The 12,940-nt window shown below is 55.0% G+C and overlaps 1 protein-coding gene across 1 annotated transcript in view; it reads left to right on the plus strand.

The window, feature by feature from the left end:
* The first annotated feature begins 10,307 nt into the window (after window positions 1-10,307).
* The window catches only part of CUEDC1 (CUE domain containing 1), a 22,338-nt gene continuing 19,705 nt past the window's right edge, over window positions 10,308-12,940 (plus strand). Inside the window, exon 1 of the mRNA XM_005872561.1 lies at window positions 10,308-10,355. Coding sequence (XP_005872623.1) covers window positions 10,308-10,355 — 48 coding nt within the window. The remainder of the gene's footprint in view (window positions 10,356-12,940) is intronic.

Consider the following 12,940-nt stretch of genomic DNA (forward strand, 5'->3'; position numbering starts at 1 on the left):
TGGTTGTGCAATTCTGAACCGGCCCCACCCTCCCGGCTCCTTCCTGAAAGTGAAATGCTACAGTCCTTGCTCAAGAACAAAGGCCCCAAGCTTGGCCCTGCATGTTAATGATTTTCAAGTGAGGCCACTTCCTCCTGCCAGGCCTTGACTCACTCAGGCCGCTGCGGTTGTGGTTGAGATGGAAACACAACTTGACCAGAGCCCAGACTAGGACCGGGAGGCCCTGCTGGGGAGGGAGTGGGGGCCCGGAGCGGTCCCGTCTGGGCCTGGGACGGCTGTGGTGCTGAGGAGGCATGTGGCTGGACTGGCCTGCCCGGCTCTGAGCCGGGTGCACCCACTTTTTTCCCATCTCCCTGTTCCCAGCTGCCTGGAGGTGGGACCATTGCCAGGCTGACTCTGTGTCCCCAGCCCTTCTGGAGCCTCAGTTTCTCTCTTTGCCCCATGCAGAGGCTCACCACTGTTAAGTGGGGTGACAGTGCGGTGAGTGGTTGGGAGTGTGGGCTCTGGGGTAGAATCCTGACTTCACCACTTCCTGGCTGTCAGGCCTCAGGCAAGTTCATTCCTCTGTGCCTCAATTTCCTCATTGCAAAATAGCACTTCCTACCTCGAAGTTCTGCTGTGAGGGTTCCCTGGAGGCAAAGTGCCCCACATCATACCAGGGTGAGTCCCCTGCTCTGGGGCACAGGCCCAGCCTCGAGCCTGGCTGAATGGAAAGGGCCTGTGGACACTTCCCCAGCACTGTACACTGTGCAACGCCATCATTTGGGGCAGTCAGGACACTGACAGTGACAGAACGATCTATTTCAGGATTCTTACATGACTAGGGTCAGCAGACCCTGGGCACAGTTCACAGATGTTTCCTACTGTCCGCCCTTCCCCTTTGGTTCGTTTGTGCACGCCCAAGCGCGCACAGGTTCGCCATTCACAAAGGTAGCACGAATCAGAATTCACCCCCTGTCCATGGACTGTGGGTCTGATAACCCCCACATTCCACGCTCAAGGATTCATAGACCTTGAGGGATGAGTGAGTCACATGTTTGCCACTAGCAAGCAACGCTTGAGCACTCGCTGAACTTGTGTTTTCATGGCGCTATCAAGGGGCCAAGGAAATGAGGGATGTCTCGCTGCCTTTGGAAGATCCCAGCTGCTGCCGAACACTTCTCATGCCCTCACCTCCTACCCCTTCAGTCTGGAAAACCTTGTGACCCATTTGTAGGCCGGAGCCATTTGGGCTACACCCTCTATCTGACCTGCTCCTCGTGCCCATTCTGTGACGGAAGGAAGGGACAGGGTCCCCACATCCCAGGCTGCTGCTCCCCTGTGACAGACAGCGCTGGGCGAGTGCGGGCTTGTAGGGCGACTTGGCAGTGTCTTTGTTTGGTGACTGTTGACTAAGCTCAGGTGTGGGATCCAATGTTTACAGAATCTGGCCGGCTCAGTCTGGAATGAAGAAAATAGGTATTCATGGGGCCCCGGGTTAGTGGGGTGGGGGTGGGGGAGGGGGTGTCATGGATAATCCAAACGGCATTTGTTTAGGGCCCGGAGCCAGAGACAAGGTATTTTTGCTGGTCTCCCTAAATCAGTTAGGAGCTCTCTTTATTGTGAGCCTTCAGTGTCTACTGGCAGCTATGGGGACTGAATAGTCCATGAAACTCAGTTCATACGCCTATGGACCATCTGGGGACTCAGGTCAGACCAGGGGATGGCAGGGGTGGAAGGGGTCTTAGAGATCGTATCGTCCTCCCTGCCCATTTTTCAGATGGGAACCTGCAGGTCCAGGAGGTAAAATGACTTGCATACGTTGGCTGGTTTGTGATGGAGCAATAATCAGAATCCGGGGCTCTGAACTGCATCACCCTGGGCATGGTCCTCACCCTTTCCTGGGCATCAGAGTAACCTGAGGAGCTTGTTAGCATGCGTATTCCTCGGCCACACCCCCAGAGATTCTGACTGAATAGTGAGATGGAGAATGTGTGTTCTTAGCAGACACCTCAAGGGAGTGGATGACACGTCTCACCTCTCTGTGAGCTACAAGGCTATTGTGCAAAGAGCAGTGGGGAAACAGGCCGGGGGACAAACAGCTTGGGGAGATGAGAGCATGTGGGGTTCAATCCAGGTTTTCAAACACTTGCAAGTCACTGCTGTGTCAGTTTGGATGTGGCGCAGCCCTGGACAGCCTCTAGGCCTCACATCCCTCAGGGTCCGTACCTGTAAAATGGCTCCGATAAAGATAGAAGGTGATAATCTGCAGCCCTGGCTTATCCTGAGGATGAACTGACATCACGCCCAGGAACACTGCCCAGCACTCAGTAAATGGCAGGCTCTCTGATTACACATAATTGCTGGAGGAAGGGGGAGGCAGGCTTCTGCTTCGTGTCTTTATAGAACGGGCTTCTGCCGAGGACTTCAGTTCAGGAAAGGGGTCTGGTTCTGCAGCTGAAGAAAGGGGTCTGGTTCTGTAACCTTCCTCCCCTGGGGGGCGGGGGTGCAGCCACCTCCCCCTGCCGAGGCGTCCTCGTGGTTTGTGTCTGGGACAGTGGTGTCTTTCTCCTGCCCTGACCCATCCTCCCACCCCCACCCATGTCCTTGCATCTCTGGGAGGTTTCAGTGATGGGAAAGGTCAGACCGAGTAGGGACTGTTTCTCCCCATTTTCTGGAGGTGGAGACTGAGGCCCTCTGGAGGCAAAGAGGCAGGTTCCGGAACCCCGAGGAGCTCCTGCCTCCTCCCACTGACTGTCAGGTTTTAGGGGTAGGCCTACCAGCCCCAGCTGGTCTGAGGTCCTACCTTCACTCCCTCCCAGGACCTGGTCCTGCAGGCAAGCAGGAAGTCGGTGCCTTGGCTAAGGTGTCCCACTTCCCAGCTCCGGCCAGTTTTGCTGCAAGTCATGTTGCCCCGACCTCATTGTCGCTGTACCAGATGCTGTGAAGACCATTCTGGCCCTGCCAGTAGCAGAGAGAAGGGAGTGGCTTGCAGGGGGTGCTGTGGGAAGGGCGAGGGTGCTGTCAGTGCACATTAGTGAGGGTTTAGGAGACTGGCTGTAATTTTAAAAGCACAGCTTCAGAGTTGGGTGGGGAGAGAGGTGGGCTGGATGGGAGAGTTCGGGAGAAATCTAGAGCAGGTGTCTGTGTCCTTTGAGTGTGTGAATGTGTTTGAGAGCGGTACTCGGGGCACACAGACACATGAGCTGGCTTGGAGTGTGCTAGTGTGTGCGCCACGCAGGGAGAGAGCACTGGCCCAGGAGTCTCGAGATCAGGGTTCAGATCCCAGCTCAGTGGCTGAGTTCCCTGACCTTTGGCAACACGCACAAGAGGAAGTGAGAACATGAGGTTTCTTCCTAACCATGGCCTCTCCAGAGGGCATGTGTGGGCGCGCAGGTATGTAGAGGTGAGGCCATGGGGACGAGGGAGGGCTCCGGGGGGCGGGCGGAGAGGAAGCCTGGCAGCTGGCCTCTGGGCACCTCCGGTGCCGGTGCCGCTGTGAAAGGGACCTTTGCTGCTACACATGTGGAGAAGGCGGAGAAGGGGCGGAGGCGAGGAGGAGGGAGCAGCCTGTGGGTGGAGGGAGAAGCTGGCCTGGTAAGTGGCTCCAAACAATCTCATCTGCTGTCTGGGCTGGGCCCTTCTCCCTGGGGTGGAATTTCTGATGATGTCCACCCGAGGGGGGCCAGGGCCCTCCCAGCCACAGCTGCCGCCTGCACTTTTGAAGCTCAGGGCCAGCCACCCCTCTGCCCCCAGCCCTGGGCTTGCATTCCTCAGCGGCCGCAGGCAGCTCTCCTGAAAAGGCCACTCTGCCTGCAGCCAGGCTCCTGTGCCGGGTCCAGGGGGCCTCTCGCCTATGACACCCCCCATCCTCCAGCCGAGCAGGAGAGGGAGGCCTGGGCAACCCAGGGCCCGTGTGGGATCCCAGTCACTTCTCTTTCCCTAGGAAGTTTCTCTGGGCGCAGAGTCAGGCAGGAGTGGAGGGTCCCTGCTCCACTCAGGAGCCCCCGAGCCCCCAGCCTGAGGTCCTGGAGGGCCCTGAGGGAGGCCCTTTGTGCTGCACATGCTCCCCCTTCAGGTCCAGAGTGAAGATCCTAATCCCAGGCCTGACTCCTCTACACTCAGCCCCTGAGAACCATGTGGCCTGAGGGCTTGCATCCAGGTATGAGCCTGTGTGTGCCCATCACATGAATTCCCCTCAGGAGCCCATCCGAGGAGGTGTAGGCATTCCGTTCTACAGATGAGGAAACTCACTCCTAGAAGTCCACTCACCCTCCACCATGGACTGGAGATAAGGGTGTAGGCCAGTGATGGTGAACCTCTTGGGCTCGGCGTGTCAGCATTTTGAAAAACCCTAACTTAACTCTGGTGCCGTGTCACATATAGAAATTTTTTGATATTTGCATCCATAGTAAAACAAAGACTTATATTTTTGATATTTATTTTATATATTTAAATGCCATTTAACAAAGAAAAATCAACCAAAAAAATGAGTTCGCGTGTCACCTCTGACACGTGTGTCATAGGTTCGCCATCACTGGTGTAGGCTGAGCTTGGCACCTTAACTGCTGTGCTCTGTGGCCTCTTACCCCAGACTCAGCCCCAGTAAAACCACCTCCACGAGGAGCTCCCTGGCCAGACCCCACCCTGCTCTGTCCCAGTGGGCCCTCCATCTGGGGCTGTGGCCCAGCCATCATCTTGCCCACTTGGCCTTGTTCTCCCTGGTAAAGCCACCAGGAAGTGGCGGGTCCCTGACCATGAGGGATGGGGTGCACCAAGGGGAGGGGGCGCACCAGGGGAGGAGCCGTGCTGGTTCCACTGAGGCTGGACTGGAGAAGGCCTCTGAGAGAAGTCGAGGCAGGAAGGATTGGGTTGGGATTCGAAGGATTAAAAAAAGTTTTAAAGCCCTGGAGGCTGTATGGTTCACTTTTTTCTTAAGATTTTTTTTTTCCATCATCATAAGTTGTGTTTTTTTTTTTAATTAGAGAGACAGTATAAGGTGGAGGTTAAGAAGAGCATGGACTATGGGGCAGACTGTTGGGATTCAGATTTTGGCTCTGTGCTGACTATGTGACCCTACACAAGTTACTTAAACTCTCTGAGCCTTGGTTTCCTTTTTTGTAAAGTGGGTATAAGAATTACTTTACTGTGAGGCTTTGATGAGATTATATGCACCAAGTGCTTGGAAAATATAGGGCACATAGTAAGTGCTCATAGATATTTGCTGTAATTATTATTAAAAAGTAATTCATGTCCATTGTAGATAGTACACATGTGCAAAAAACGTGAAAACCATTGGCCAGGCTGTCCCTTTTATGTTCTTTATAGGTAATTTACGTGTTTTATTTTAAAATGAATAAATGAACACGAAGCAAAATTTAAAAGACATACAAGGAAACTGTACGATCCGTTTCTTCTGACTCTTCAGAGTGCTCTCCCCGTCTCCATACGTGCAGACACACACGCACCACAGTGCACTGCAGCACACAGGCGTATCTTGTTTTATTCTACTTCACTCTATTGCACTTCGCAGACGTTGCATTGTTTATAGATTGAAAGCAAGACCCTCCACCAGCAAAGAGATTATGACTTGCTTAATTGCGATACTTGACTACAGTGGCCTGGAACCAACCCACGTCTCCCCGAGGTTTCCCTGTAGTGACTATGCTCATGTTTTATGCTTTGCGTCATTCCCCTTATTGATAGTCTCAGGGACATATAGAGACGCCTCGTATTTGTTTCCCATTGTATGGTATTTGATTGTATGTATTATGTGAATTCCATTGAAGTGGAATTAGTATCAGTGAGGGGGAGCAAAGAAGTGTGTGTTAGTGTTGGGGAAAAGGGGCAGGAGTTGGAACTTCTGGTCCCAGGACCCTCCACTGATTACCCCAATCCTAATCTTGGTTCTTTGGCCTGGATTCTCTGAGCATGCTCAGATACGAAATTAAATACTAAATGTGGTGGTGTTGACTGACCACCTGTCCCAGGGGCCCAGAGACTCCTCCTGCACCCCAATCCTAATCTTGGTTCTTTGGCCTGGATTCCCTGAGCATGCTCAGATACAAAATTAAATACTAAACTGACCACCTGTCCCAGGGGCCCAGAGACTCCTCCTGTGGCTGCCCAGACTTTGGGGCTCAGCCCCAGACCACGCAGGCCCACCTGTGGAGGGGCCCTCACCCTAACTGCCTGAAGGAGAGGCCCGGGAGGTGTGGGGGGGCAGCTGGCTCCTCTTTCCCGGGGGCTGGACCTGGGCCAGTCCAGCTTCACCGCCATGCACCTGAGCTGCCAGTGGCTCCCTTCTCCCAGTGTGGGCCACTGCACTCAGTCCCACGTACACATTCAGGCCAGCCCAGTGCGCGTGCTCAGACCTCGGGCTTCCAGGTGGGGCGGTGAGGTTTGATCTCCTCCCAGGCGCCTGGGTTGAGCGTCTTGGCGGAGGGGGTGATGTTTGTTGGTGGAGAGAGGGATTGTTATGACAAGAGTCCCAACCATCTCAGGTAGAGGTGGAAAATAATTGGTTGCCAGGGCAACTTGATAACTTTGGTGGGGTGGGGAAAAGGTTTCTGTAAGGAAACAGCGGGGTTCTTTCCTTCCTGGTGAGGCTTTGCCTGCACACTCCCCCTCGTGCCCCCAGCCTCTATGCCCCATTAGGACTCGGTTCACAGTTACTGAGCTGTTGCTGTGTGCCCAGCTCTGGGCTCAGCTCCAGGGAATACGGACGGGTGGGCAAGCCCATGGATTAAGACTCTGGAATCCGACTTTCTCGGCTCAAATGTCAGCTTGGCCATTTAGCTGTGTGACCTTACACAAGTGCCTTGCCTCCTTGTGCCTCCTTTTTCTAGCTGTAAAGTGGAAAAGCAGTGGTAATACACGCCTCATGGGGCTGTAGAGAGGATGCGAAGAGTTGACATGCATAACGCACTTGGACTCGTGGCTGGCACGTCAGGAAGCAGGCATTGGTGCTATGTTATCATTATTACTATTCTTGCCATTAGCTACCAAGGTGAACCAAACAAATGCCATGTACTCATGCCCGAGGAGCTTCGTCTTGCATCTTTTGAACTGGCAGGCAGGGTTGGCTTCTTGATGGGGCCTCTTATGGCAGCCACGCCTGGTAGTTGGGCCTCAGGAGCAGGCATGAATGAAAGTGCCCTGGGGACTGAGGCCTCAGGGAAGGACCTTGTTACCTTCATTTGACACCTCGTGCCCTAGTCCTTGCCTGACAGCCCCACCCCCACCCCCCGTGGCTACAGACTTGGCCACAGAAGTTGGGGTAAGAGAGAGAAAAAAATTAAGAGAGTGTCTTCTCTCCTGCCTCCCCTTTAAAAAAAATTCTACAGATTTTAAAATACTTTTTTTAGGGGAGGAAGATTATTTTTTCTGCCCCACCCTTAGATTAGACTAAATGATGGGGAATGGTCCAGAGAGGTGGATGGCTCACCCACGATCACACAGCAGGGCATGGCAGAGCTGAGTCTGTCTCTCCCGCTCTTCCTCCTCCTCCTCTCAGGTCCACCCAGGCCTCCTTTCCCCAGTGGCTATGCCCAAGGGTCCTCTCTGCCCTTCCCGACTCCCACCCCCACTCCGGAGGGGGGCACAGTGTGGCTGCCCGGGAGCGCCAGGCACCTAGGGAAGGAGGCGGGCTTTGTTGCCGCCTCAGCAGCTGTGGCCGTTTGAGTTTCCATTAAGCCATTTCCGAGCCTTGGGCAGGAGCAGGAGGCTCGGCATTTAAAGGTCACCCGGCTTTTGAAGCTGCAGCGACATTAATAGCTCGGGAAGAAAACAAGCCTGTGCAGGGGCAGGAGGACAAGACGCCTCTGTCAGGGCTGCGCCCTGCTCCTCCCGCTGGAAGCTCACACGCGTACCCACAAACACACACACACACACGCACACGCACACACGCACACACACATGCACGCACACGCAGACCCTGAGAGCCTCCCTCTGTCTCCTGGCCCACTCCCCCTTCATTTCTCCCCCTTCTGGGGCCTCTCCAGCTCAGAAGCCAAGAAGCTAGGCAGACTTCCCCGCGCCCCGCCCCCACCACGTCTGAGGTGACAATTGGACAAGGATGCAGCTGCCCCGGCCCAGCAGCCTCTCCATTAACACTGCCATTACCCACTTGAGGTTTCCCCAGAACCTAGCCATGGTTACACAAGCGTCCCAGGGGTCATATGACCTCATTCTGGCCCTGCCGGCTTTTGCAGCCTGGATTCCTGATGGGCCAAAGTTAGCCCGGGCCTACCCTTCTTGTACGGGAAGTGAAAGGGCTGGCAAGCAGGTTGTGTCTTGCTTGCCAGTTCTAATCACTTGGTAGTGGCCTGCCCAGAGCGCGTTGTTAAAAAAACAAAAAATGGTTCTGAGGACAACAATACTGGGATGGATTAGTGATGCCTGCCAGGGACGCAGGAAACAAACTGGAGGCATGTGTACCTCGTATTTCCCGCCTGGGAATACATTATCCTGACACTCTCGGATCTTGGATTCTAAGATCCCTGGGGTGGTTGGGTGGTTCCTTTCCCTTTTAGTCAGTCCAAGGGTGGGGGCGGAGCAGATTCTTGGGTTCTGAGAGAGGAGCCGCTCTGTTCGCCCTTTCTTAGGAGCAGCCGTGGCCAGAGCCCTGGGACACCACCTAGTGGCCTGCCGTGGTGGCACTGGGCTGGGCCCAGATCTTGGACCAGAGAGAGCCAGTCCCTCTCCAGGCTGTGATCAAAGCAATCACAGATGGGTCACCAGATCCTATCTGTCCCTTGTCCCTATCCCTGGTGGGTTTTCAGAGAGGGAGGCCAGGGGTGTGTAGGCACAGAGCTGGCCTGGGGCAGTCCCACCCGCCTTCAGAAGAGAAAGGGTTGGGCAGGGAAGTGCTGTCAGTGGGGACCTCTGCCCTTCCAGCCCCACCCCCTGTGACCCCCCACCTTTCAGAGGTGAGTCCTGGTCCTCATGGGGGGCAGTGGAATGTCGAGTCAAACCTTGAAGGGAGTCGACCTCCTGCCCCCTGGAGCCGATGCTGGGCTAGAAAAGGGACCAGCCTGACAGCAGCCTGGCTGCCACCCTCAGGCCGGGCAACGAAGGCTCATGGCACTTTAACCGTGTCACTGGCTGCCATCAGGCCGGGCAACGAAGGCTCATGGCACTTTAACCGTGTCACTGGACTGCCTTGGCTTCAGTAGCTTGGTCTGTGAAGGGGGATGGACAGTCAGGCATGCCTCTAAGAAATGGTTTGTTGTGAAGACTGAGAACATACAGGAGAAAGGGTTTTGGAAGTGAAAAGGCTCCACCCACCACAGCCATGAGCCCAAGGAGGAAGGGAAGGGAAGATGGTCCAGTTGTGACATGGTTTGTTGTGAGGACTACCTGAGAACATACAGGAGAAAAGGGCTTTGGAAGTGAAAAGGCTCCACCCACCACAGCCACGAGCCCAAGGAGGAAGGGAAGGGAAGATGGTCCAGTTGTGCTCCTGAGTCTCTCCCTCCCTTCTTGTCCACCAAACAAATGCCCTGTGGGGAACTGGCATCTGCTTAAAACTGGCCACCTGTGGGGCATGTCCTACCACTCCATGCCAGGCTGGCTCATGGCACTTCCTCCCCACTGGGGCCGGAGCCCTCTGCCCAGGAGCCCTCTGCTGGAGGCCTCTGCCCAGGCTCGACCCTCATCCCAGCCCCTAGGAGCCTCCCTGGGCCTCCACTTTTATCGTATTCCTGCCCCGTCAGAGACATTCCTGCAATGCCTTGCCTGTCATACCTGCTACAGGGGGAGGGGGAAGTGAGGCTGGGTGTGTGTGTGTGTGTGTGTGTGTGTGTGTGTGTGTGTGCACATGTGTGCATGGTTTGATGGCAAAGTTGGAGAGGTGATGCAGGCATGTGCACACCCACGGGCCACGATAAGACCCATCCAAGAACATGAGGACCCATTGGGTTTGAGGCAGAGGAATGACATGAGGCAATGGGGGAGGTAGGGCGACAGACTAGGGATGGTGGAAGTGGAGGTGCTGAGGCGGGGGGAGGGGACGCAGATTCTGGAATCATTTTGAACACAGGGAAGACTGAATGTGCTGCAGTTGGTGTGGGTATAAGAGAATGTGAGCGCTTAAGAATGACTCCCGAGTGTTTGGCCTGAGCCACACGGAGCTGCCATTAACAGAGATGGAGAAGGCGAGGAGCAGCAGGCTGCGGCTGGAAGAAACCACAAAGGCGAATGACCTGTTATGTTGGAGCTGCTATTGGGCATCCAAATGGAGGCAGTAGGTGGGTGGGCAAGTGTGGAGTTGAAGGGTGTGTTCCAGGAGACCTCAGGGCGAGAGAATTTAGGGGCCAGGATCCAGCATGAAGATGGAATTTAAAGCCACGGGACTGGATAAGATCGCTCAGGTTGTGAGTGTAGTGCAGGAAGAGGGCTAAGGCCCGAGGCCGAGGCCACGCCAACCTGTCTCATTGGGTGCTTACTGTGCTCCAGGCACCCTTATAAGTCCTATCACAACACCCCTGCCAGGTGGGTATCATCCCTGTTTTTGCGAAGGAGGAAGCTGAGGTTCAGAGAAGTGAAATAATTTCTCCACGTGACATAATGTTATTAGGGCCCCATCAGGATGGGACCCGAGGACTCTGGCTCCTGGGCTCTCACATGCCCTTTGTGGACCCTCCCTGGCCTTTCGGGAGACGGTCTGGGATGACGTTGGGCAAGGTCAAGAGAACAACCCTGGGGCAGCTTGCCTCCCTCTCTGGGCCAGGAGGGAGTGACTCAGGCCTTGGCTGTCTACTCAGGCTGGGAGTGAAGGTTGGCCGCTTGCCACCCCCTGCCAGGCCTGGATTCTTTTACTGGGAAGTGAAAGGCCTGGCTCCCTGGGACCTGGGGGAGGACAGGTGTGTGATGTCTGCTTTCCGATCCCCAGGTCAGTGACAACGATGAGTTCAGGAAGCCTCTGAGTCAGCCTTCAAGACGTCTAACGGGCTCAGCGGGTTTGGTTCACTTCCTTCTTCAGAAGCTGGGCAGGGCTAGCTGTTGCCCTGCCAGTGCCCAGCAGCTGGGGTTCAGAGGGGTGAAGTGGTTTCCCCAAGGTCACACAGCCAGCTTTGGGGCACAGCCAACAGACACCCTTCCTCCCCTCCCTTCCCCACTGCTGTCTGGGTCACATTTCCTCTGCTGGAATGTCGGCCAGGCTGTGCCCCGTCTCTGGGCCTGGGGCACACGTGGCTGCATTTCCGAGGCTCCTTGGCTCTTAGCCCTGCAAGCCTGACTTGGCAGTTTTGGTTCTTAGGTAGTAGGTTCCTAATTTTGGCCCCTCTATGTACTGGCTGTGTGACTTTGTCCGTGTTACTTAACTTCTCTGAACTGGTTTCCACCTATGAAAAGGAGAGATGATAACATCTATCTCTGGAGTTGTAATCAAGATTAAATGTGAAGCCAGGCCGACGTGGCTCAGCGATTGGGCGTCGACCTCTGAACCAGGAGGTCACAGTTCAGTTCCGGTCAGGGCATATGTCCGGGTTGTGGGCTTGATCCCCCGTGTGGGGTGTGCAGGAGGCAGCCGGTCAATGATTCTCCCTCATCATTTATGCTTCTATCTCTCTCCCTCTCCTTTCCTCTTTGAAATCAATAAAAATATGTTTTTTTTTAAAAGATTAAATGTGCAAGTGCCTGGCACAGCTCATAAACCTAAATCTTGCCTTAATTCTTTCATGTGTTTTAAATTGCTTTTCATTTGAGCCGTGCTGGTTGCAAAGGCAGCTTAGGACAGATCGATGACTGTGACCCTGAGGACCATCCTTCTCTCTGCTCCCAATCATGATAGCCACACCTCAGCCCTGGCCTCAGATTGCACTTGAGCTTAGTGAGAGGGGGCGGGGGATAGTCCTCTGAGAGATGGGGGCCTTAAGCCCGACCGGGTGCTAATTATAGGCAGCCTGGCTTGGGAGTCCTTGCAGAGTCCCGTGAAAATGGTATTTCTATACATCAGCTCCTTTCCCCCCTGCATTTCCCAGGACCATTTCTGAGCCACTCGCTCCTCATGCGCAGGACCACCCTTTGATGGAGAAGTCTGGGCTTTGCCACTACTGGCTCTGTGTCCTGGGGCAACTCCCTCCTCATCTTGGGCCTCATCTCTTCATCTGTATTATAGAGCAGGGTGTGGGGCTGGCTTAGAGTTGTCAGCCTTTTATGTGTCACGGCACACACACAAAATACTTTTTCAAGGCTTTGCACCTGGGTTAATGGAAGAGGCTTCTTGACCTGTCGTGTCTCCAGCTGTCCAGGCCAGCCAGACATCCCCTGGCGCTCTGAGGACCAGTATCTCCTTCTAGAGGGAATTCCAGGGGTTGACATCCAAATAGTGGGGAAGGATCCCTTAGAATCCCCCGCCCCATCTACTCTGGGTGGCAGCGTGGCCAGTATAGTGACTGTTCCTGCTTCTTGCTTAGCCTTCTGGGGCAGTGGCAGCAGCAATCACAGAGCTAATCATGTTCCAGGCACTGGGCTGAGGATCACCTTGTTGAATTCTCATTGAAGCTCCTCTACTTTCTCAGTGTCTATGCCTCAGTTTTCCCGTCTCCAAAATGGGGATACTAGCACCTGCCTCAGTGGGGTCTTGAGTTTGGCCACACAGAACACAGGATGGTGCCTGGTACAGAGTAAGCCCTTGCCAACTAGTATAGCCCTCCCTGTGAGGGAAGAGCTGTGGCTGTTTCATTATTGCAGCTGGAGAAAGCCGCAGGAGGCAGTTCCCCCGTGGGCGTGGCAGGGGTCTCCCCTTGGCCATCAGTGTGTTGCATTCTGCCCCTGACTCTGTCTTCCTCCTTTCCAGGTGGGACCGTCCGTGGAGCTGGCCCCAGGATGCTCTGGGGGTGTGGATGACCAGCCGTCGAGCCTCCCACGGCCCAGGCCCGGATGCCGCCGCCCCACGAAGACCACTCCCAGAGGGCCACCTAGTTTCCTGACCCGGGGACCCCGCCCGTCCGGTCCC

The sequence above is a fragment of the Myotis brandtii genome, unplaced genomic scaffold (genome assembly GCF_000412655.1).
Source record: "Myotis brandtii unplaced genomic scaffold, ASM41265v1 scaffold383, whole genome shotgun sequence".
Taxonomy (NCBI): Eukaryota; Metazoa; Chordata; class Mammalia; order Chiroptera; family Vespertilionidae; genus Myotis; species Myotis brandtii.